Genomic DNA, 24871 nt, shown 5'->3' with positions numbered 1-24871 from the left:
ACCAGGAATCATGGCCCAGCCAAACTGATACCCACATTTTTGGGGGGACATAATTCAAACAAGGACAGCCCCCAACAACAGCATACCCCGGTGGTACAGCGGTTAAGCTATCAGCTGCTAACCAAACGGTCTGCGGTTCGAACCCACCAGCTGCTCCACGAAAGAAAGACCTGGTGATCTGCTTCCATAAAGATTTACAGCCTTGGACATCCTATGAGGCAGTTCTACTCTGTCCTGCAGGGTCACTATGAGTTGGAATTGACTCAACAACAACTGGTATACCTGTGTGAGGAGTCCCTGGGTGGTGCAAATGGTTAATGTGTTTGACTGCTAACCAGAAGGTTGGAGGTTCGAATCCACCCAGAGGTGTCCACCCAGAGGCACCTCGGAAGAAAGCCTGGCCATCTAATTCTGAAAAGTCAGACCCTGAAAACCCTAGGGAGCACGGTTCTCCTCTGACACACATGGGGCCACCACGAATCAGAATCGACTCCACAGCAACTGTTGTTTTTCTGGACCGTGGATGTGATCCTGTCTGGAAACAGGGGTTTTGTTCTGTTATGTTAATGAGGGTGTACCAGTGTCGGGTGGGGTCTGAACCTAATCACTTTCGAGTGATCAAAAGAGCAGCGTAGACACGGAGACACACACAGGGAGATGCCACGTGAAGGCAGACACACACGCAGGCGCATCTACAAGGCCAGGAGCACCAAGGGTTGCCGGCAGCTCCTAGAGGCTGAAATAGATGGGGAGGCCCTTTCCACCCCCAGAGCCACACCCCGAATTCAGACTCCTAGCCCCTGAACTGTGAGAGAGGTCCCCCGGTAGTGCAAACAGTTAACGCGCTCGGCTGCTGACTGAAAGGTTGGAGGTTCCAGTCCATCCAGAGGTGCCTCGGAAGAAAGGCCTGGCGATCTACTTCCAAAAAAGAGCCATTAAAAACCCTGTGGAGCACAGTTCTCCTCTGACACACATGGCGGTGCCATGAGCTGGAGTCAGTTTGAGGCAACTGGTTTATTTTGGGATTTTTTTGCTTTTTTTTTTTTTTTTTTAGTTTTTTAAATATTTTATTTCCCGGAACTAGAAAAAAACTCAATCATTTTTCCGTTTTATTGCTTACTTATTAAAAGTGTATAAAAACCATCTGTTGAATATGGTCAAGAAAAACGATAGTTTGATCCTTTGAATCTCTCCTTAATGTAATCAGTGTCTTAGTCATCTGGTGCTGCTATAACAGAAACACCATGAGTCGATCACTTCAACAAAGAGAAATTTATTCTCTCACAATCTAGGAGGCTAGAAGTCCAAATTCAGGGCACCAGCTCCAGAAGAAGGCTTTCTCTCTCTGTCAGCTCTGGGGGAAGGTCCTTGTCATCAGTCTTCCCCTGGTCTAGGAGCTTCTCAGCACAGGGACCCCAGGTCCACAGGATGACTATTCCCCTGGCTCTTGTTTCTCGGTGGTATGAGGTCTCCATGTCTCTCTGCTCGCTTCTCTCTTCTATATCTCAAAAGAGATTGACTTACAACACAACTTGTAGTACAGCCAGAATGCTCCTTAGAAGCAAGGATGGCGAGACTTCGTCTCACATACTTAGGACATGTTATCGGGAGGGACCAGTCCCTGGAGAAGGACATCATGCTTGGTAAAGTAGAGGGTCAGCGAAAAAGAGGAAGACCCCTCAACGAGATGGACTGACCCAGTGGCTGCAGTAATGACCTCGAGCATAGCAAGGATTGTGAGGATGACACAGGACTGGGCAGTGTTTCGTTCTGTTGCACTCACGGTCGCTACGAGTTGGAACCGACTCGACGGCGCTTAACAGCAGCAACAACGATCTTATAGACGGAGTCCTGCCTCGTTAACAGAACTGCCGCTAATCCCGCCTCCTTAACGTCCTAGAGGTAGGCTTTACAACACGTAGGAAAATCACATCAGATGACAGAATGGTGGACAATCACGTGATACTGGGAATCACAGACTAGCCAAGTTGATACACAGTTTTGGGGACACAATTCAATCCATGACAGTTAAATAAGGCATAAAACTTTGTTTTGAAAAGTGAGATGTGGTTGGTTTTCCTCTCTTTTTCCAAGTTTTCTATCATAAGCGACTTTACCTTTACAATAGAAGTTATTTGTTAGACAAATCTTTGTTACCACAATTTTTAAAAATAATTTTATTTTTTGTTGTTGTTGAGAATATGCACAGCAGAACACCCACCAGGTCAACAATCCCCACAGGTACGCTTCAGTGACATTGATTGCAGTCTTCGGGTTCTGCAGCCATTATCACCCTCCTTTGCTGGGCAACTGGGTTTTTGCACTGTGAGAAGATAAATTTCTGTCCCTTAAAGCCACCCCTTGCGGTATCTGTGTTTCGGCAGCCCTAGGTAGCGAGACACCAGGCTTGCAGTGTACCTGGGGGCCTTCAGGTAGGCCACCATGGAATTCATCACCAAACAGGACACTTCTGAGAGTTGGAATGAGGGAGCTATTAATAATCACTCGGTACAACAGACATAAACGGGAAGTGTCCCATCTACCGGGACATCAGGTCACCCCACTGTGGGGAGCGATTGTCCCGGCTTGTCCCAGGGGAACAGGGCCCTGAGCCAGCTGTGCCTGGAGCCCAGTGGCCAGGCTCCCTCACGGGGCTCTGGTCTCGTCCGCAGCCTTCCTTTCTGCACAGGGCGTGGATGTGGAGCACACGGCCCAGCTGCGAGGGATCCGCTACGCCAGCAGCTTGCAGCAGGAGAACTCAGACTATTACCGGATGCTGACGCCCACCCTGGAGACGCTGGTGAGTTGTGTCCACGTTTGGGGGCAGAGATGGGGCTCCTGGGAGCAAGGGAGGTGCTATGGATTGAATTGTGCTGTGGATGTGATCCCATCTGAGAGGAGAGTTTTCTTTGTTATGTTAATGAGGCCATATCAGCGTAGGGAGGGTCCTAATCCTAATCACTCTTGAGATGCAGTAAAACCTGCAAAAGCCGGAACTTGTGTGAGGCAGAAACCTGTCAGAAGGGAATTCAAATATTTTCCACTAAAAGAAGCGATAGAAAAGTAGTAAGGCTGCACCCTGTCAAAGGCGAAAAACTTGCAAGACCTGGAAAAACAAGGCAGTCCTGATGAGTTCCAGCTCTCACCGGTTTCACGATATAAAAAGAGCAGATTAGACACAGATGCAGGCAAGCCCCTAAAGAGAAAGACAGATGCTACGTGGAGAACTCCAAGGAACTGAGGAGCATTGAAAGAACCCTAGAGAAGCTGAGACAAGGATTTTCCCCCAGAGCCGACACACGGAATTCATACTTTTATCCTCGAAAACTGTGAGAAAATAAATTTCTCTTCTTTAAAACCACCCACTAGTGGTGTTTCCGTTACAGCAGCAGTAGGGAACTGAGACGGTGGGCAACCTCAAGGAGGTTCTCGTGCCCGAAGGCTGAGAAGTTGCTGGAGGCAAGGCAGCAGGTGGGAGGAGGCCCAGGTAGAGGCAGTAGCAGGGAAAGGCTTTAAGGTGACGTCTTATTCTGCGTTCCCCGGAGAAGCAAAACCAGTGAAACATGTATAGATATATAGAGAGAGAAACTTACTTCAAAGAAACGGCTCACACAATTGTGGGGGCTGGCAAGTCGCAAATCCATGGGTCAGGCAGCAGACTAAAGGCTTATGCTGGTTCACACAGTTTCAGGGACTGGCAAATCCAAAATCTGCAGGTCAGGCGGCAGGCCGAAGGCTTCTGCTGGTTTATATGGTTGCCAAAAAAAAAAAAAAAAACCCGTTGCCATTGAGTTGATCCAACTCATAGCAACCATACAGGACAGAGTAGAACTGCCCCATAGTGTTTCCAAGGAGCAGCTGGTGGATTCAAATTGCCAACATTTTGGTTAGCAGCTGAGCTCTTAACCACTGTGCCACCAGGGCTCCTCAAATGGTTGCAGAGGCCGGCAAATCCAAAATCTACTGGTCACGTGGCAGACTGAAGGTCTCTGGCATCCCAAGAATCGGAGGTCAAGCAACAGGAACAGTGCAGAATTGAAAAAGAGCAAGCTTTGCCAGACCATTCATTTATGTACTGGAGGCAGACCCTACCCCTAAGGAAGCTCCGCTTTCAACTGATTGGCTGCTCACATCAGATCACAAAATGGAAGATGATTACATAGTGCCTGCCAGACCACTGAGAATCATAGCTTGGCCAACTGGACGTGCAGCATTAACCCTCACAGGCAGCAAGGCTGGACACGTGGGAGGGACAGGATGAGGCTGGAGCGGCCATAGCCGAGTGTGCACAGAAGAGAGTTGAATTCAGCCTGGGTTGACTCATGCAGGCTCGTATGTCATGTTTGTTGTTGTTGATGTTAGGTGGCAACAAGTAGATTCCAACTCATAGCAATCCTACGTGATAGAGTAGAACTGTCCCACAGAGCTTCCTAGGCTGTAATCTTTGTGGGACCAGATCACTAGATCTTCCTCTCTGAGTGGCTGGAGGGTTCCAATCGCCAACATTTCAGTTTGCAGCTGAGTACTTAACCGTTGCACCACCAGGGCTCCGTAGACCATGTTTAATATAAAGGCTTAAAATTTTATTCTCATGTGGAGAAATCAGAACCTTCATACAATACACGGCGGGTGGGGATGTAAAATGGCACAGCCACGGCGGAAAACAGTCTGGTCTTTCCTCAAAAGTTTAAACGTAGAAATACCATACGACCCAGCAATTCCGCTCCTAGGGATCTACTCAAAAGACTTGAAGGAAGGGACACAAACAGATATACGTACACCAATGTTCACAGCAGCACTATTCACAGTAGCCGAAAGATGGACACAACCCAAGTGTCCATCAACAGGTGATGGATGGACCCAATGTGGTCCATCCAGACAATGGAATATTACTCAGCCATGAAGAGGAGCGAAGTGCTGATGTACGCCACAGTGTGGATGAACCTGGAAAACGTGATGCTCAGTGAAATAAGTCAGACCCAAAAGGGCAAATAGTGTTCGATCCCACTTCTATGAAATGCCTAAAATAAGCAAATGCACAAAGATCAAAGTAGATGCTGAGAGGAGGGAGAAATGGGGAGTTATTGTTTGATAGAAACAGAGCTTCTGTTTGGGGTGATGAAAAAAATTGGAAATGAATCGTTGTGGGAATGTAATTAATGTCACTGGGTTGTCCGTGTGAAAATGGCTGAAATGGTAAATGTGTTATTACATATATACTTCAACAATAAAATTTTTAAAAATGAGAACTTCCTAAAATTAAGAGTTGTGATATAATGGAATATATAAATAAAAGATAAAACCAAAAAACCCGTTTCCACCAAGTCATTTCCAACTCATAGCAACCCTACAGGACAGAGTAGAACTGCCCCTATAGAGTTTCCAAGGATCACCCGGTGGATTCGAATTTCCAAACTTTTGATTAGCAGCCAAGCTCTTACCCACTGCACCACCAGGGCTCCAAAATGGCAAATGTTTGGTGATGTATACTTTACCACCATAAAAAGAAAGGAGGTGCTTTTCCATAGAACATACCCCCCTTCTCCAGCTTCCCCAGACACAGGACAGAGCTCCCCTGTGGGGGCCAGTGTCCACGCTGTACGTGTCAATAGGCGGCGCTGTTGTCTCATTGCAGTTTTTAAGTAGCTTCCGGAAGACGGAGCTGGAGGCCAGCTGCGTGGGCTGCACCGTGCTGAGTTACAGGTGAGTCAGAGCCTCCTCTGGGGTGGGGGCACTTTGGCGGGTGCCTGGGAGATTCCAGAAGATTCCAGCAGAGAGGAGCTCTGTCCGAGGGCCTCTTCCCCATCTGCAGGGATGGAAACACCAGTGTCCTGGTGCGATTCCGGCTGCACTTCCTGCTACGAGCTCTCCGCACGCTGAGCCTTGCCTTGGAGGAGCAACTCCTGCAGCAGGGGCTGCGGGCCAGGCTTGGGGACCACGGCATCCCCCTGGCCGCCTATGGCACCATCGTGTCTGCCGAGCTCACAGGTGAGCGGGAGACAGACGAAAATACTCAGGAGGTGCCAGAGAGAGAAGCCGGGGGGTCCCTGCTGTATCGCTGTGGTTTGACATTGTGTTAAGCTTTGTCGTTGTTGCTGTTGTTATAGCAACCGTCTTAGTTCTCCAGTGTGGCTGTATCAGAATACCACAAGGGGGTGGCTTTACCAAACAGAAATTTATTCTCTCACAGTTTAGGAGGCTGGAAATCCGAATGCAGGGCACCGGCTCTAGGGGAAGGCTGTCTCTCTCTGTCAGCCCTGGAGGAAGGTCCTTATCTCTTCTGAGCTTCTGCTTGCTCCTGGGTGATTTTCATGTGGCTTGGCGTTTCTCTTCCCCCATCTCTGCCTCTGCTTCTCTTGCTTGCTTCTTTAGTCTCTTTTATATCTCAGAAAAGATTAACTCAAGATACACCGTAATCCTGCCTCATTAACATAACAAACATAACCTAATCCTGCCTCATTAACATAACGAACACAACCCATTCACAAATGGGATTATGACCACAGGCAGAGTTTAGGATTTACAACCCATCACAAAGTGGAGGATAATTACATCAGAACACAAAATGGAGGACAACCAGACAATACTGGGAATCATGGCCTAGCCAAGTTGACAGGTATTTTTGGAGGACACAATTTAATCCCTGACAGCAACCTTTTCCCATTAAGGGTCAGAGAGTAAATATTTTCAGCTTTGCAGGCCAGAAGGTCTCTGTCATCATGACTCAACTCTGCTGTTGCAGCATGCAAAGAGCCATATGTAAACAAATGGGTGTGGCCATATGCCAATAAAACTTTATTTACAAAAACAAACAGGGAGCCAGATTTTTGGCCCTGGGGCTATAGTTTGCAGACCCTGGTATAGAAATTAAAGCAAACACTATGCTCGAACACTCTATTATCCAGTTGTGATTTGTAAGCTGGAGATCAGTTCAGACTGGGGTCAGATTTTAAGAATTTTTCACCTTGACCTTGCTCTTTGGGACACCTACAGTTTCCTCCCCACTAACCCTGACAGTTGACTTGAGGTCTTGGTAACCATGACACCAGCACTGTCTTATAGAACTTTCCGTGATGTCGAAATGTTCCATCTCTTCAATGTCAAACATGGTAGCCACCAGCCCCACATGGCCGTTAAGCGCTTGTCACGTGGCCCGTGCAACTGAGGAACGGGATGTTTCATTTGATTTCACTTCAATGATCTGAGTTAGAATTTAAGCGTCTCGTAATGGACAGCGCAGCCCTATGCTTTGTTCCACCAACTGCCACCAACAAGATGTTCTCGAAAGAATTTCGCGGCTAACTGAATGAGCTTATCTTGTCTCCCTTTTGCTGCAGGAAGCCAGAAGGGGCCACTTACAGAAAGAGACTTAAAATCAGGTATGTCTTCTCTCTGGTGAGAGCTCCCTGCCCTCTGCTCCATTTTCTCCACCTGCAGTTACCTCCTCCAGGGCTTCCTAAGACTTCTTTGAAGTGAGGAAATCCCTGAACCAAAGCAAACCCATTGCTGTCGAGTCAGCTTCAACTCATGGCAACCCCAGGTGTGTCAGAGCAGAACTGTGCTCTGCGGGGTTTTCAATGGCTGATTTTTCAGAAGCAGATTGCCAGGCCTTTCTTCTGCAGCTCCACTGGTTGGGTTTGAACCACCAACCTTTAGGTTAGTAGTTGAGTGCAAATGATTTGTGCCATCGGGTAAATATTAGTTTTTCTTTTAAAAAATTTATTTTATTTTCCTTGTTGTTGTTGAGAATATACACCAATTCAACCGTTTCTCCATGTTCAATTCAGTGACATTGATGACATTTTTGGAGTTGTGCGGCCATCCTCACCCTCCTTTCTTGAGTAATTTCTTCCTCACTAACATAAACTCACTGCCCCCTAAAGTTCCTATCTAATCTTTCAAGCTGCTGCTGTCAATTTGATCCCATATAGATAGCTCTTAAAAAGTACAATGCTCAAGGGAGACATTCTTTACTAATTAAGCTAAACTATTGTTTGATTTTAAGAAAACTTTAGGGCATATTTTTGGTTTAAGGTTTATAGATTTCTCAGGACAATAATTTCGGAGGTTCACCCAGCCTCCATGGCTCCAGAAAGTCTGGAGTCTATGAGGATTTGAAATTCTGTTCTACATTTTACCCCTTTTGACGAGGAATCTTCTATAGAATCTTTGATCAAAATGTTCAGTATTGGTAGCCGGGCACCATCCAGTTCTTCTGGTCTCATGGCAAAGGAGACAGTTGTTCATGGAGGCAATTAGCCACACATTCCATTTCCTCCTCCTATTCCTGACTCTCCTTCTTCCTCTGTTGCTCCAGGCAAATAGAGACAAATTATTATGCTTTGGATGGCCACTTGCAAGCTTTTAAGACCCCAGGCACTATGCAACGAACTAGGAGGTAGAACAGAAGCACTGAACAAGTTATTAGATCAATACCCCATGAAACCATGACCCTAAACCTCCAAATCCCATGAGGTGTTTGGTTGTGCATAAGCAGACTTAGCAGCTACTTTGTTGCTGTTGTTGCTGTAAAAATATCTATCACACAACTTTTGCCAATAGGTAAATATTAGTCTTGCTCCCCAGCCTCCTACCGGGGAGATAGATTATAGTCCTGTGCGAGCAAAGAATTTAAAGGAGGAGCCACTTTGAATTATACATGGTGGAGTGTAATTAAAAGAAAACGTTATTGTTTTTTGGAAAAGTGGTGGAAACCTGCTGTTAAAAAGCAGAAAGGAAAAAGAAGAGAGTGCTGGTCACCTGGGATCTCATCACTGATAAGACTTTGCTGTCTTCACTTCCAGATAACTCACCACACGTGCAGAGATACATTTATTTAGCTTAACACCAGTGGTTCTGGCCCCAGGGAGCATGTAGTACTATCTGGCCATGGTGCTAACTGAAATTCCTGTGCTATTTCTTTGCCCTAATTCTGAGAAAATTATTTCAGAAATATTCAGAGTTAAGCAAAAAGAGTCACTGAGTCAGAATCAACCTGACAGCAGTGGGTTTAAGCAAACAGGAGAGAAGCTTTCTGTGCTCTGAGGTTCCCGGTGAAGAACGGCGTATCACTAAGGCAGGGAGACGGTGGCGGCGGCTGGGAACTTGGCTCTTCTCTGTCCGCAGGTCACTGTCCAGGGAATGCCTTTTCCTGTGGGAACAGCCAGTGTGTCAGCAAGGGGAACCCAGAGTGTGACGACAGAGTGGACTGTGCTGACGGCTCCGATGAGGCCCACTGCGGTCAGTCTGCCCTGGATTCCAGGCCACATCCCCTTCCCAGGGTCCGCTGACACCATGTGGCCCAAGACCCCACCATGGATCCCACTGTTGGCACAGCACATCTGGGGTGGCCCAAGGCCCCACCACGAATCCCACTGTTGGCACAGACCATGTGGGGTGGCCCAAGGCCCCACCATAAATCCCATTGTTGGCACAGCCCATCTAGGGTGGCCCAAGACCCCACCATAGATCCCAATGTTGGCACAGACCATCTGGGGTGGCCCAAGGCCCCACCATGAATCCCGCTGTTGGCATAGATTATCTGGCCTGGTCCAAGCCCCCACCGTAAATCCTATTGCTGACATAGACTACTTGGGTTCGCCCAAGACCTCAGGCATACAAAAACATTTTGATCAGGCAAGATATTCCAAGACTTTAGAAATTATCATCCAGCAGCCAGTCAAGGACCAATCTTTTCTTTGGAATGTGGAGAGTTTGGGCAACCCAAGCCTGCTGAGTTAACCCTTTACTGCACAGCAACGTTAGCTAGGATCAGGACGCCAGAAGGAGGGGTCTTTGTGGGGAGGAGGAGGAAGAAAAAGTCCACCAGACAACCAGAAGCGTGAGAAAGCAAGGATTCAACTCTTTAGTTTATTGGTCAGCTTGGCCCAAATTCAACTTAAAAGCGTTTGTGAAGTTCCCACCTTGAAGCTTGCGGCCATCCGTAAACAATATGGCAAAGTGTTAAATGGCGAGCAGAGGGAAGAGACTGGGCTGGGGCAGAGGCTTCCTGGACGGAGGCCTTTCTTGTGCCTGTGCCCTTGGCTGTTTGACCTTTGTGGGCATACAGGGCAGCTGGAAGACGTGAAGGGGGTGGGAAAGGGACACCCCAGAGGCATCAGGATGGCCAAGTTCAAGGGATGTTTGTTGCCAGGTGAAAACCCCAGGTTCTGCTCAGCAAAACTCATTACAGCCAATAAACAAGAGGCCAAGGTGGGAGAGTAGAAAAGCGCCTTTATTCCGTTGCGCAAGGAAAGGAGCAGTCAGGGCTGCTGCCTCCAAGACTTCTCACAGGCAGTGTAGGGAAGCGGGCTTTTACAGAGAGCAGACAAGGAACTGTAAATTTATCATGAATATTTAGGAAGTGTCCAGAGCTTGTGAATGACTATGTATTTTCTCTAGATAAGAGTTTGATTCCCTGGTATGGAGGAAGAAGTCGATTTTCCTTCATTAGCATTGTTAAGTCTCCACCCAGAGGTGGGGTGCTTATATATATTTTGCACTGCATGAGCTAATAAGTCACTTAAAGTGCTAAGGTGGTGTTGGAAATTTGCTAAAACCGGTTGAGGCCAGCTATGTCTGTTCTGTGGTTATCTTGTCAAGGACAATTTCAGAAGAATGTGCAGACTATCTGCTTGGTGTAGGAGGATAAGCTAAAGCAGGTGTCTCCTAGAACGGCTGAGCTCTGAGGCTGCCTGTCTCGCGTTGAACTTGGGGGTAGTTGAGCTGAGAGATGCTGAGACACGTGGGCCCAGCGGGTTCTTGGGGTCCTGTGACCTTCTCTCTTGCAGACTGCGGTTTGCAACCTGCCTGGAGGACAGCTGGGAGGATCGTGGGCGGTGTGGAAGCGTCCCCAGGGGAGTTCCCGTGGCAAGCCAGCCTCCGTGAAAACAACGAGCACTTCTGTGGGGCCACCATCGTGAGCGCGAGATGGCTGGTGTCTGCTGCCCACTGTTTCAACGAGTAAGGCCCCCGCCCTCGGTTCCCTTGTCTAGCTGGCTTCACCACAGGGCAGGGGTTTGTACAGGGCGGGTCCTTCTGGGCTGAATTGCCGTCAGGCAATTATCTGTAGTTGCTGCCATCCTGGAGCCCTGGTGGCGCAGTGGTTAAGAGGTTGGCTGCTAACCGAAAGGTCGGCAGTTCAAATCCACCAGCCGCTCCTTGGAAACCCTATGGGGCGGTTCTACTCTGTCCTAAAGTGTTGCTGTGAGTCAGAATCAACCTGACAGCAATGGGTTTTGGTGTGGTGCCATAAGGGACTCCCAGGAGCCACAGCAGAACAGTCTCTCATCTTGGTAGTTCTTGAGCTTTGGAAGAGCACCTCTAAGGATGAACAGTGGGGGCAGTGGGGGCTCAGTGGGAGAATTCTCACCTTCCATGCAGGAGACCTGGGTTTGATTCCTGGCCAATGCATCTCATGCGCAGCCACCACCTGTCTGTCCGTAGAGGCTTGCATGTTGCTGTGATGCTGAACAGGTTTCAGCAGAGCTGCCAGACTAAGACAGACCAGGAAGAAAGGCCTGGCAATCAATGTGCAAAAATCAGCCAATGAAAACACTGTGGATCTCAGTTCTACTCTGACACACATGGGGTTGCCTCACTAGCCTCACCCTAATCCCAGACCTGTCAGATTCAGTCTTTATTTAAAGATTTGATATTTTGTTCATCATGTATATTTTTGCATTCATGTTGCTATAATATTGCCTTACAATATTATTCATCTCAATGACGGGATTTGGGGCATCCCCTTAACATCGGTGCCCAAGGTGAGTGGCTCACCCTCCACACCCTACCCCGGCCCTCATCCATGGGGGCCTCTGAGCTGTGCCTCTTGCCCCTGCAGCTTCCAGGACCCGACAGAGTGGGTGGCCTACGTGGGCACGACCTACCTCAGTGGCTCGGAGGCCAGTACTGTGCGGGCCCGGGTCTCAAAGATCATCAAGCACCCCTTTTACAACACCGACACCGCCGACTTCGACGTGGCCGTGCTCCAGCTGGCCAGCCCGCTGCCCTTCGGCAGGCACATCCAGCCCGTGTGCCTCCCGGCTGCCTCGCACATCTTTCCAGCCCAGAAGAAGTGCCTCATCTCCGGCTGGGGCTACCTCAAGGAGGACTTCTGTAAGCGTGTCTTGTTTGATTTCTTTTATTATTTTTTTGTAATTCATATTTTATTTTTGGCGAAAATATACACAGTAAAACCTGTTCCCATTCCACCGTTTCCAGACATACTGGCCAGTGAGTGACGATGGTTACATCCTTCACAACATGACAACATTCTTCTTATTCCCCTTTTGCTTATTTCACTCCCCACCCCACCCCAGCCTTCTCATCTGTGCTTTAAAGTAGCTTTGGATGATTTGGTCGTATATAGATATCTGATTCTTTAAAAGAACACAATACCCAAGGGTGACAATCTTTACTTTTTTTAGTGTACTTTAGATGAAGGTTTATGGAACAAACTAGTTTCTCATTCAACATTAGTACACATATTCTTTTGTGACATTGGTTACCAACCCTCACGACATGTCAACACTCTCCCTTCTTGACCTTGGGTTCCCTATGACCAGCTTTCCTGTCCCCTCCTGCCTTCTAGTCCTTGTCCCTGGACTGGTGTGCCCTTCGAGTCTCATTTTGTTTTATGGGCCTGTCTAATCTTTGGCTGAAGGGTGAACCTCAGGGGTGACTTCAGTACTGAGCTAAAAGGGTGTCCGAGGGCCAACAATCTTTACTTTTTGAGCTAAACTGTTACTCAGTGATCTATAGGCAAACAGGCAGCAAGCAAAAAAAAAAAAAAAAAGAGTAAGCCAGATAATTCCATGGTGCTAAATGCTGGGTTAAAGCTCTCGGCTGATAACCTAAAGGTCAGAGGTTCGAACCCACCAGCCGCTCTGCGGGAGAAAGATGTGGCAGTCTGCTTCCTTAAAGATTTACAGACTTGGAAACCCTATGGGGCGGTTCTACTCTGTCCCATAGGGGCCCTACGAGTTGGAATTGAACTGATGGCAACGGGTCTGGTTTTTGATTTTAGTTTAAGCGCTGGAAAAGGAGTCCCTGGGTGGTGCAAACAGTTAAGTGCTTGGCTGTTAACTGAAACGTTGGAGGTTCAAACCCACCCAGAGGTGCGTCGGAAGAAAGGCCTGATGTTCTACTTTGAACGGTCACAGCCTTGAAAACCTTACGGAGCACAGTTCCACTCTGTCACATGGTGTCCGTGAGTTGGATCGACTCAATGACGACTAACAACGGTGAGCCGCAGGCTAGTTCAGGGAGCGTCTGAGTATGTGGGACACTGTGTATACACAGCCATCAGGCCTGGGTGGGGGCGTCCCTGTGTAGGAAGCCCTAGCCGCCCCCCCAAATTCAGGGGAACTTTGTCTTACATCCGGGGCCTGACCTCCTTGCTGGGGGCCAGCAGATCTCAGTTTGGGAGTCTTCTCATGCCTATGCCTGCCTGAGAAAGAAGAAAAAGCTTGGAAGACTTTTATACCTTGTCATAAGGAAGTATATTTGCCAAAAACCCAAAACCAAACCCACTGCTGTCAAGTTGATTCCAACTCATGGCGACCCCACACGTGTCAGAGCAGAGCTGTGCTCCACAGGGTTTTCAATGGCTGGTTTTTTGGAAGCAGATCGCCAGGCCTTTCTTCCGAGGCACCTCTGGGTGAGTTGGAATCATCAACCTTTCGATTAACTGTGTGTGCCACCCAGGGCCTCGTATATATTAGCTACAGGGGTCTGATTAGGAGAGAATGTCTTCAGGTACCATCCTTGTCGATGATGGTAATGATGATTGATTGATTACTATTGTTGTTATTATTATTACTAAGTTCAATCAATAAACACTTGAGCAACTCCAGTGGACTGAACACTATTCCAGGAACTGGGCAGTAAACAAAACAGACAGAAATCCCCACCTGTGTGGAGCTCACAGTCGAGACAGCGTGGACCAATAGAACTTTCTGCAAAGATAGGAATGTTCTAGACCTGGGCTGTCCGCCACCAGCCACAGGTAGCTGCCAAGCATCTGCAGGGTGGCCAGCAAGACTGAGAAACTAAGTTTCAGGTTTTATTTCCTTTTAAACCTGCATTTAAATAGCCACATGTGGCTTGTAGCTCTAGAATGTTCTAGAACAACATGATCCCCTAGAGCCTTGTGCAATCATGGGAATGCTCTATTCTGCCTCGTCCCGTACGGAAACCGCCAGCCCCACGTGGCTACTGAGCACCTGAAATGTGGCCTGTGCGCTTGAGAAACAGAACTTCACATTTAATTTCTTTTAAATTCACAGGAAAAGAGCCACACGTGGCGAGGGGCTGCTGTATGGGACATGCAGCTGTCGGGAGAGATAGATAATCAAGAAGAGACAGAGGGATAGAAAGACTAGACGGGGCCCAGCCACCACTCCCGACCATTCTGATCAGGCCACAAGAGATGGACCCTGATAGAATGGGAGAGAAATGCAGATCAGAACCTCAAATTCCTTCCAAAAATAAACCTATTGGACTGGTGGAGACTGGAGGACTCCCCAAGACTATTGCCCTGAGATACTCCTCAAACCTTGAACCAAAACTAACCTTGGAGATCACCTTACAGCTAAATAACAAATTGGCTCACAAAATAGTGGATGTCGCCTGTAAGTACTGTGTTCCTTTAAAAAATCACCTATATGATTTGGTGAAGGGAAAGGCAATACACAATATGGGGGATGTCAGCACAACGTGTCCCAGGCAGAGGAAGACGCCGAGCGGTACGTGAGAACAAAGGGCAACTATGGTAAACGCTAAGGACTGAGGCGCCCGACCCAAGCCGTGGTGTTTTCAATGGCTTCATGTGCACGCGAAAGCTGGACAGTGAATAAAGAAGACAGAAGAAGAATTGATGCCTTTGAATTATGGTGTTGGTGAAGAATATTGAATATACCATGGACTGCCGGAAGAACGAACAAATCTGACTTAGGAGTACAACCAGAATGCTCCTTAGAAGCGAGGATGATGAGACTTCCTCTCACATACTTTGGACGTGTTATCAGGAGGGATCAGTCCCTGGAGAAGGACATCATGCTTGGTAAAGTAGAGGGTCAGCGAAAAAGAGGAAGACCCTCAAGGAGATGGACTGACACAGTGGCTGCAACAATGGGCTCAAGCATAACAATTGTGAGGATGGCGCAGGACCAGGGTCACTATGAGTTGGAACCAACTCAACGGCACCTAACAACAGCAGTAAATACAACAACATATACAATCCTGCAACTACAGTAATAACAAACAGTAATTTACGAACGGATAGATAGGGGGATATGTATGCTGAATAGACGTGGGAGCTTGTATGGGAACACACCCACATGCGTATATAGGTATGATTGTGGATATTTCTACAGACACATTTGTATGTGCTGCATGTATATTTATATACATAATCGAGCAGGTAGAGAGCACAGTTATGGAAACTTCGAGACATATCTAAACACCTCGTGGGATTGAGTTACTGGGTTTCAAGGCTCAGGACCATGGTCTCAGGGGACGTCTAGGTCAATTGGCATAACATAGTTCATAAAGACCGTGTTCTACATCCTACTTTGCTGAGTAGCGACTGGGGTCTTAAAAGCTTGTGTGTGGCCATCTAAGACACAGCCGTTGGTCTTTTCCCATCTGGAGCAAAGGAGAGTGAAGAAAACCTAAGACTCAAGGAAGCAATTAGTCAAAGGACTAAAGGATCACAGGAACCACAACCTCCTCTATCCTGAGACCAGAAGAACTAGATGGTGCCCGGCTACCACTAGCGACTGCTCTAACCAGGAACACAATAGAAAGTCCTGGTTAGAGTGGGAGAAAAATGTAGAACAAAACTCAGATTCATAAAAATAAGACTAGACTTAGTGGTCTGATACTGAGACTGGAGGAACCCCAGAGACGATAGCCATAAGACACCTTTCTAACTTGGAACTGAAAACACTCCCGGAGGTCACCTTTCAGCCAAATAATAGACGGGCCTATAAAATAAACGATAACAGCCTTGAGGAATGTGCTCCTCAGAACAATCAACTATACGAGACCAAACAGCCAACATTTGCCCAAAAGCAAAGATGAGAAGGCAGGAAGGGGCAGGAAAACCGGACGAATGGAAACGGGGAGCCCAGGGTAGAAATGGGGAGAGTGCTGACACATTGCGGGGATTGGAACCAACATCATGGAACAATTTGTGTGTGAAGTATTGAATGGGGAACTAATCTGCTGTGTAAACTTTCACCTAAAGCACATTGAAGGGTTCAAAAAAATAAATTATATGAGAAGCAAATAACAATAATAACACAATTATAAAAAATAGTACAACCCCCCCCCCCAAAAATCACCTTTCTGAGACCAAATGGTCAACAATTACTTTAAAACAAAGATGAGAATCTAAGGGGGCAGGGAAACTAGATGAACAGAAATGGAACAACCAGAATGGAAATAATGAGAACGCTCACGCATTGTGAAGAATGCAACCAATGTCACTGAACAACTTGTGTGGAAATTGTTGAATGGGAACCTGAACTGCTGTGTAACCCTTCACCAATAATACAATAAAATATTATTTAAAAGAAAGAGGGGGATGATAATGGAGAAAAATAAGGCAAGGATGCGGACTGGGGTGGGACTGAAGTTTTAAACAGGGAGGTCAGATGAGTCCTTGTTGAGAAAAGAGATGGAGGCAGCCACACAGGTACAGCAGGGACAAGCATTCTAGGCAGAGGGAATAGCATGTGCAAAGGCCTGAGGTCGGCGCATGCTTGGTGGGTGAGAAGAATAGCAAGGAGGCCCCTGAGGCTGGAGTTGATCAGGATAGAGAGGGAGCGAGTTGTACTGTTGAGACTTCAGCTTTTGCACCGAGCCAGAGGGGAAGCTCCAGGTAGGTTTGAGGGGAAGCATGACGTGATCTGATTTAGTGTTTTGAACAAGCACCGTGCTGGCTGCTGGGTTAAGACTAGATTTCAGCAGAGAAGTTATGGAGTAACAGCAGAAGCAGGGAGACCAGCTAAGAGACAATCGGGATGGCGCAGGCCAAGAATGATGGTTGCCTGGCTCGGAGCGAGGCGTGGGCAGATTCTGGATATATTCTGGGGGTCGCGTTGATGTGCAGCAAGAGAGGGTGGACTCAAGGCTGGCTCTGAGGTTTGGAACCGGAGCACCCGCAAGCATGGGGCTGGCGTCCCCTGAGCTGAGGGAGGCTGACGTGGAGAGGGTTTGGAAGGGGACCTAGGAGCCCAGGGTTGGTGTGCTAAGTTTGATACCTCTTGGCTGTCTGGGGACAGAGTGGTGTTGTTGTTGTGAGGTGCCGTCGAGTCAGTCCCGACTCACAGTGACCCCGTGTACCACAGAACAAAACACTGCCCGGTCCTGCGCCATCCTCACAATCCTTGTTATGCTTGAGCCCATTGTTGCAGCCACTGTGTCAGTCCATCTCGTTGAGCGTCTTCCTCTTTTTCGCTGACCCTCTACTTTACCAAGCATGACGTCCTTCTCCAGGGACTTATCCCTCCTGATAACATGTCCAAAGTATGTGAGACAAAGTCTCACCATCCTTGCTTCTAAGGAGCATTTTTGTTGTACTTCCTCCACGACAGATTTGTTCGTTCTTCTGGCAGTCCATGGTATATTCAATATTCTTCACCAACACCACAGTTCAAAGGCATCAATTCTTCTTCGGGCTTCCTTATTCATTGTCCAGCCTTTGCATGCATATGAGGCAATTAAAAACACTATGGCTTGGGTCAGGCGCACCTTAGTCTTCAAGGTGACATCTTTGCTTTTCAACACTTTAAAGAGGTCTTTCGAGGAAGATTTGCCCAAGGCAATGTGTCTTCTTATTGCTTGACTGCTGCTTCTATGGATGTTGATTGTGGGTCCAAGTAAAATGAAATCCTTGACAACTTCAATCTTTTCTCATTTATCATGATGTTGCTTATTGGTCCAGCTGTGAGAATTTTTGTTTTCTTTACGTTGAGGTGTAATCCATACTGAAGATTGTGGTCTTTGATCTTCATCAGTAAGTGCTTCAAGTCCTCTTCACTTTCAGCAAGCAAGGCTGTGTCATCTGCATATCGCAGGTTGTTAATGAGTCTTCCTCCAATCCTGATGCCACATTCTTCTTCATATAGTCCAGCTTCTCAGATTATTTGCTCAGCATACAGATTGAATAGGTATGGTGAAAAGATACTACCCTGACACACACCTTTCCTGACTTTAAACCACACAGTATCCCCTTGTTCTGTCTGAACAACTACCTCTTGATCTGTGTACAGGTTCCTCATGGGCACAATTAACTGTTCTGGAATTCCCATTCTTCACAATGTTATCTATAATTTGTTATGATCCACAGAGTCGAATGCCTTTGCGTAGTCAATAAAACACAGGTAAACATCTTTCTGGTATTCTCTGCTTTCAGCTAAGATACATCTGACATCAGCAATGATATCCCTGGTTCCACGTCCTCTTCTGAATCCGGCCTGAATTTCTGGCAGTTTCCTGTTGATATACTGCTGCAGCCGCTTTTGAATGATCTTCAGCAAAATTTTACTTGCGTGTAATACTAATGATATTGTTCGATAATCTTCCGCATTTGGTTGGATCACCTTTCTTGGGAATAGGCATAAATATAGATCTCTTCCAGTCGGTTGGCCAGGTAGCTGTCTTCCAAATTTCTTGGCATAGACGAGTGAGCACTTCCAGCGCTGCATCCATTTGTTGAAACATCTCAGTTGATATTCCATCAATTCCTGGAGCCTTGTTTTTCGCCAATGCCTTCAGTGCAGCTTGGACCTCTTCCTTCAGTACTGTCAGTTCCTGGTCATCTGCTGCCTCCTGAAATGGGTGAATGTTGACCAGTTCTTTTTGGTATAGTGACTCTGTGTAGTCCTTCCATCTTTTTTTGATGCTTCCTGCGTCGGTTAATATCTTCCCCCCGTAGAATCCTTCACTGTTACAACTCAAGGCTTGAATTTTTTCTTCAGTTCTTTCAGCTTGAGAAATGCTAAGCGTGTTCTTCCCTTTCGGTTTTCCATCTCCAGCTCTTTGCACACGTCGTTATTTTACTTTGTCTTCTCAAGCCGCCCTTTGAAATCTTCTGTTCAGCTCTTTTACATCATCATTTCTTCCTTTTGTTTTAGCTACTCGATGTTCGAGAGCAAATTTCAGAGTCTCTTCTGACATCCATTTTGGTCTTTTCTTTCTTTCCTGTCTTTTTAATAACCTTTTTCTTTCTTCATGTATGATGTCCTTGATGTCATTCCACAACTCGTCTGGTCTTCGGTCATTAGCGTTCAATCCATCAAATCTATTCTTGAGATGGTCTCTAAATTCAGGTGGGATATACTCAAGGTCGTACTTTGGCTCTTGTGGGCTTGTTCTAATTTTCTTCAGCTTCAGCTTGAACTTGCATACGAGCAATTGATGGTCTGTTCCGCAGTCGGCCCCTGGCCTTGTTCTGACTGATAATATTGAGTTTTTTCATCATCTCTTCCCACAGATGTAGTCGATTTGATGCCTGTGTATTCCATCTGGCCAGGTCCACGTGTATAGTCACTGTCTATGTTGGCGAAAAAATGTATTTGCAATGAAGAAGTTGTTGGTCTTGCAAAATTCTATCATGCGATCTTGGGAATCATTTCTATCACCAAGGCCATATTTTCCAACTACTGATCCTTCTTCTTTGTTTCCAACTTTCACATTCCAATCACCAGTAGTTATCAATGCATCCTGATTGTATGTTTGATCTATTTCAGACTGCAGAAGCTGGTAGAAACCTTCAATTGCTCCATGTTAGCCGTGGGCATTCGGGCAATCTCTAGGTGGTGCAAACGGTGAATGCCCTCGGCTGCCGACCAAAAGGTTGGTGGTTCGAGTCCACCCAGAGGTGCCTCAGAAGAAAGGCCTGGTGATCTGCTTTTGAAAAATCAGCCACTGAAAACCCTATGGAGCACAGTTCTCCTCTGACACACGAGGTCGCCACAAGTCAGAGCTGATTTGATGCACCTACTTTGTTTGTTTTGCCCTTTGCTAGTCTCTGAGCCGGGTGCTGCTAGCAATCCTGTTTGCAGCCCGGGAAACTGAGGTTCAGCGGGTGACATGTTTCAGCCCCCCAGCTTGGGGTGGTTCTCTGGGACCCCAGAGCCTCAGCGCCTTGTCTCTCCCGCCCTGGGCAGTGGTCAAGCCGGAGGTGCTGCAGAAAGCCAGCGTGGAATTGCTGGACCAAGGCCTGTGCACCAGTCTCTACGGCCACTCGCTCACGGACAGGATGCTGTGCGCCGGCTACCTGGACGGCAAAGTGGATTCCTGCCAGGTAAGCCGTGCCGCCTGGAGTTCTGGGAACCCGTGGAACTCATCTGTGGCTAGCATCTACCATTTAGCTTCAGAATGTTCTAAAACAGGAGAAAGAAAACAAAACCAGGAATAGTCTAGGAAGTTCTGGGGGGGGGGCAAAGAATGTTCTACAATGTTCTAGATTGGAAAGGCGGCTGGGAATGGCCCCCAAGCTTCTGCTTCGTTTCTCCCCTCAAAAGGTAGTTCAGTCCCTTCCCCCTAGAAAAATGCACAAATGGGCCTATGGACACCTGTTCTGGAGGAATTCTAAAGGGACTGGATAGTGGGGGTAGTGCCAACCTGAGCACCGGGATGAGCTTTGCTCTGTTCTTGTAACAGAACCGTGATGATCTGGTTGTAGTTGTGGATGCCATCGAGCCAGATCTGACTCCTGGTGACCTGATGTACAACAGAGTGAAACACTGCCCAGTCCTGCGCCATCTTCACAATTGTTAGTCTGCTTGAGTCCATGGTTTTGGCCACTGTGTATTCTGAGTGCCTTCCAACCTCGGGGGCTCATCTTCCAGCACTATATCAGACAATGTTCTGTTGTGATCCATAGGGTTTTCACTGGCTGATTTTCAGAAGTCGATCGCCAGGTCTTTCTTCGTAGTCTGTCTTAGTCTGGAAGCTCTGCTGAAACTTTTCCACCATGGGTGACCCTGCTGGTATTTGAAATACCAGTGATATAGCTTCACCCAAGCCCCACAGCATGGCACACGGACAGACGGGGGGGTGGGTGATGATTTTACAAAACTCATCCCTCGCTGTGCTTTTCCTTTGCCCTTGGTGGCCCCAGGGGGCCTGGAAGGCAGCCTATGATGGGGTCCCTGAGCCTGTCGATGACTCTCATGTCCAGGGCGGGGGCTCTGGAGGAGCCCAAGGGCCCCCAAGTTCAGGTGGCGTTTTGCCTTGCATCCAGGGCCTGACCTGGATTTTTTTTTTGCATTTGTTTTGATTTTTTCAAATATAGTATTGTTGTTGTGAGGTGCCATCGAGTCATTTCCAACTCATAGCGACCCCGTGTACAACAGAACGGAACACCGCCCGGTCCTGCGCCATCCTCACAATCCTTGTTATGCTTGAGCCCATTGTTGCAGCCACTGCGTCAATCCATCTCGTGGAGGGTCTTCCTCTTTTTCGCTGACCCTCCACTTTACCAAGTATGACGTCCTTCTCCAGGGACTGATCCCTCCTGATAACATCTCCAAAGTATGTGAGATGAAGTCTCGCCATCCTTGCTTCTAAGGAGCACTCTGGCTGTACTTCTTCCAGTACAGACTTGTTCATTCTTTCGGCAGTCCACGGTGTATTCAATATCCTTCACAAACACCACAATTCAAAGGCGTCAATTCTTCTTCGGTCTTCCTCATTCATGGTCCAGCTTTTACATGCATATGAGGTGATTGAAAACCCCATGGCTTCGGTCAGGCGCACCCAAGTCTTCAAGGTGACATCTTTGCTTTTCAACACTTTAAAGAGGTCTTTTGCGCAGATTTGCCCAGTGCAATGCGTCTTTTGATTTCTTGACTGCTGCTTCCATGGGGGCCCAGCTTAGCATGTGTAAATCCAGCTGGCTACCCTCCTCCCCCTCTGAAAGGGGATTTCCATGAGGGCAGGGGAGTCCCTGGGTGGCGCAAAAGGTTAACCACTCAGCTACTAAATGGAAGGTTAGCAGTTCCAACCCACCCAGAGGCATCTCGGAAGAAAGGCCTGGCAATCTGCTTCTGAAAGATCACAGCCTTGAAAACCCTATGGAGCAGTGGTACTCTGCACACATACAGGGTGCCAGGAGTCGGAATCGACTTGACAGCAACTACGGGAAGGCGGGGACTGTCCCCATCACCTCGTCTGGTAGAACGTGGGGCAGGCTTTAGACTGACTAAAAGATATCTTAAAGATCCCACAGAAGCCAGCACAGTTTGTACAAGGCAAGGTCATGGAAGCTTCATAGACACATCCAAACTCCCTTCGGGACCAAATTACTGGGCGGAGGACTGTGGGGATCATGGTCTTGGTGGGAACATCTAGCTCAACCGGCATAACATAGATTATAAAGAAAATGTTCTACATTCTACTTTGGTGAGTAGCGTCTAGGGTCTTAAAAGCTTGTTAGCGGCCATCTAAGATACTCCACTGGTCTCTTCCCCTCGGGAGCAGGGGAGAATGAAGAAAACCAAAGACACAAGGGAAAGATTAGTCCAAAGGACTCATGGACCACAACTACCACAGCCTCCACCAGCCTGAGTCCAGTACAACTAGACGGTGCCCGGCTACCACCACTGACTGCTCTGATAGAGATCACAACAGAGGGTCCCAGAAAGAGCTGGAGAAAAATGTAGAACAAAATTCTAACTCACAAAAAAAGACCAGACTTACTGGCCTACAGAGACTGGAGAAACCCCGAGAGTATGGCCCCCGGACACCCTTTTAGCTCAGTATTGAAGTCACTCCTGAGGTTCACCCTTCAGCCAAAGATTCGACAGCCCCATAGAACAAGACGAGGCTAACGGGGCACACCAGTCCAGGGGCAAGGACGAGAAGGCAGGAGGAGACAGGAAAGCTGGTAATAGGGAACCCAAGGTCAAGAAGGGAAAGTGTTGACATGTCATGGGGTTGGTAATCAATGTCACAAAACAGTATGTGTACTAACTCTTGAATGAGAAACTAGTTTATTCTGTAAACCTTCATCTAAAGGACGAAAAAAAAGATCGCGTAGTCCAACTGTCTTGTTTATTATTTTTGTAATTAATGATCTTGGTAAAAATATAGGCAGCAAAACCCGCACCCATTCCACCGTTCCTGAACATAGTTGATCAGTGACATTGGTTATGTTCCTCACATCTGTGTCAATATTATTGCTACTTCTGTTCTGGTTGTTTCACTTCCATTGACTTAAACTCCCTGCCGCCAACACTCTGGTCTGCGCTTTAGAACAGCTGTTACTCGTTTGGTTTTAAACAGATGATTCTTTGAAAAGAGCAGCAGTACTCAAGGGTGACAATCTTTACTGTTTCAGCTAAACCGTTACTTAGTTTTAAAGAGGACTTCGAGGGATAGTTTCAATTCAAGTTTTGAAGAGTGACTGGGGGCCATGATCTCGGAGACTCCTCCAGCCTTAATAAAGTCCAAAAATCTTGTTTTACAGGAAAGGAGACCAAGATTTCTTTCTATTGAGCTTTAGGTGAAAGTTTACAGCTCAAGTCAGTCTCTCATACAAAAATTTATACACACATTGTTTTGTGACCCTACTTGCTCTCCCTATACTGTGACAGCACACTCCTCCTTTCCACCCCAGATCTCCCGTGTCCATTCAGCCAGCTCCTGACCCTCTCTGCCTTCCCATCTCACCTCCGGACGGGAGCTGCCCGTTTGGTCTCATGTATCTACTTGAGCTAAGAGGCACACTCCTCATGAGTATCCTTGTATGTCCCATAGTCCAGTCTTACCTTTGTCTGAAGAGTTGGCCTCGGGAATGGTAGTTTTGAGCTAACAGAGAGTCCAGGGGCCATGTCTTCTGGGGTTCCTCCAATCTCAGTCAGACCATTAAGTCTTGTCTTTTTACTAGAACTTGAGTTCTGCACCCCACTTTTCTCCTGCTCCGTCAGGGATTCTGTTGTGTTCCCTGTCAGGATGGTCACTGGTGGTAGCCGGGCACCATCTAGTTCTTCTGGAGACCGAGGTTCTGAGATGGGAATTCTCTGCCTAAGTTGCTCCGTGAGCTTGTCTGGAGAGCGGTCTCCGGAGTCCCAGTCCACTGCTCCTGCGCTGGCCCTGCAGCTCTGGGGTTTGAACTGGCTGCTGCTGGGAGAGTCCCAGCCTGTCGTCAACCTGTGCCTTTGTCTCCTAGGGCGACTCGGGGGGGCCCCTGGTCTGCGAAGAGCCTTCCGGAAGGTTCTTCCTGGCGGGCATCGTGAGCTGGGGAATCGGTTGTGCGGAAGCCCGGCGGCCGGGTGTCTACGCCCGCGTGACTAGGCTTCGTGACTGGATCCTGGAGGTGATCGCCATGGCCAGCATGCCCCTGGCCCCCACCGTGGCACCTGCCCCTGCCACCCCCAGCAGTGTTTGGCCCACCAGCCCTAAGAGCCCCGTGGTCAACACCCCCACCAGACCCACGCTGACCCCCAGCACGGTGCGCCTGGACTCAGCCACCGCCTCCAAGCCACAAGGTATTTTCCAGGAGACAGGAAGAAGTAGGTGTCATCACCTGTTCCAGGTGAGATCGACTGGTACTGGCTTTCCGAAGCACTCTGTGGAAAGACTGGTGATTAGTGATGTCTGTCATGAACACAGGCATGGACCAATGGTACAGGCTGGCCATCCAGTCATTTTTTTTTTTTTTAAGTATAATACACTTTGGGAGCCATATTGGTGCAATGATTAAGCACTCGGCTGGTAAGTAAAAGGTTGGCCGTTTGCACCTCTCAGTGGCTCTGACCAAGAAAAGACCTGGTGATCTGCTCCCGTAAAGATCACAGCCTAGGAAACACTCTGGGGCAGTTCTCCTCTGTCACATGGGGTCGCTATGAGTTGG

At 47.8% G+C, this 24871-nt stretch overlaps 1 protein-coding gene across 1 annotated transcript in view; it reads left to right on the top strand.

The window, feature by feature from the left end:
• Positions 1-24871, top strand: part of TMPRSS9 (transmembrane serine protease 9) — a 45482-nt gene that overhangs the window by 6081 nt on the left and 14530 nt on the right. Inside the window, exons 2-9 of the mRNA XM_004378494.1 lie at positions 2673-2799; positions 5846-5988; positions 7338-7379; positions 9127-9240; positions 10791-10962; positions 11843-12117; positions 20181-20317; positions 24188-24506. Coding sequence (XP_004378551.1) covers positions 2673-2799; positions 5846-5988; positions 7338-7379; positions 9127-9240; positions 10791-10962; positions 11843-12117; positions 20181-20317; positions 24188-24506 — 1329 coding nt within the window. The remainder of the gene's footprint in view (positions 1-2672; positions 2800-5845; positions 5989-7337; positions 7380-9126; positions 9241-10790; positions 10963-11842; positions 12118-20180; positions 20318-24187; positions 24507-24871) is intronic.

This window comes from Trichechus manatus, unplaced genomic scaffold (assembly GCF_000243295.1).
Source record: "Trichechus manatus latirostris isolate Lorelei unplaced genomic scaffold, TriManLat1.0 scaffold00057, whole genome shotgun sequence".
Taxonomy (NCBI): Eukaryota; Metazoa; Chordata; class Mammalia; order Sirenia; family Trichechidae; genus Trichechus; species Trichechus manatus.
This window is presented reverse-complemented; position numbering and strand designations above follow the sequence as displayed.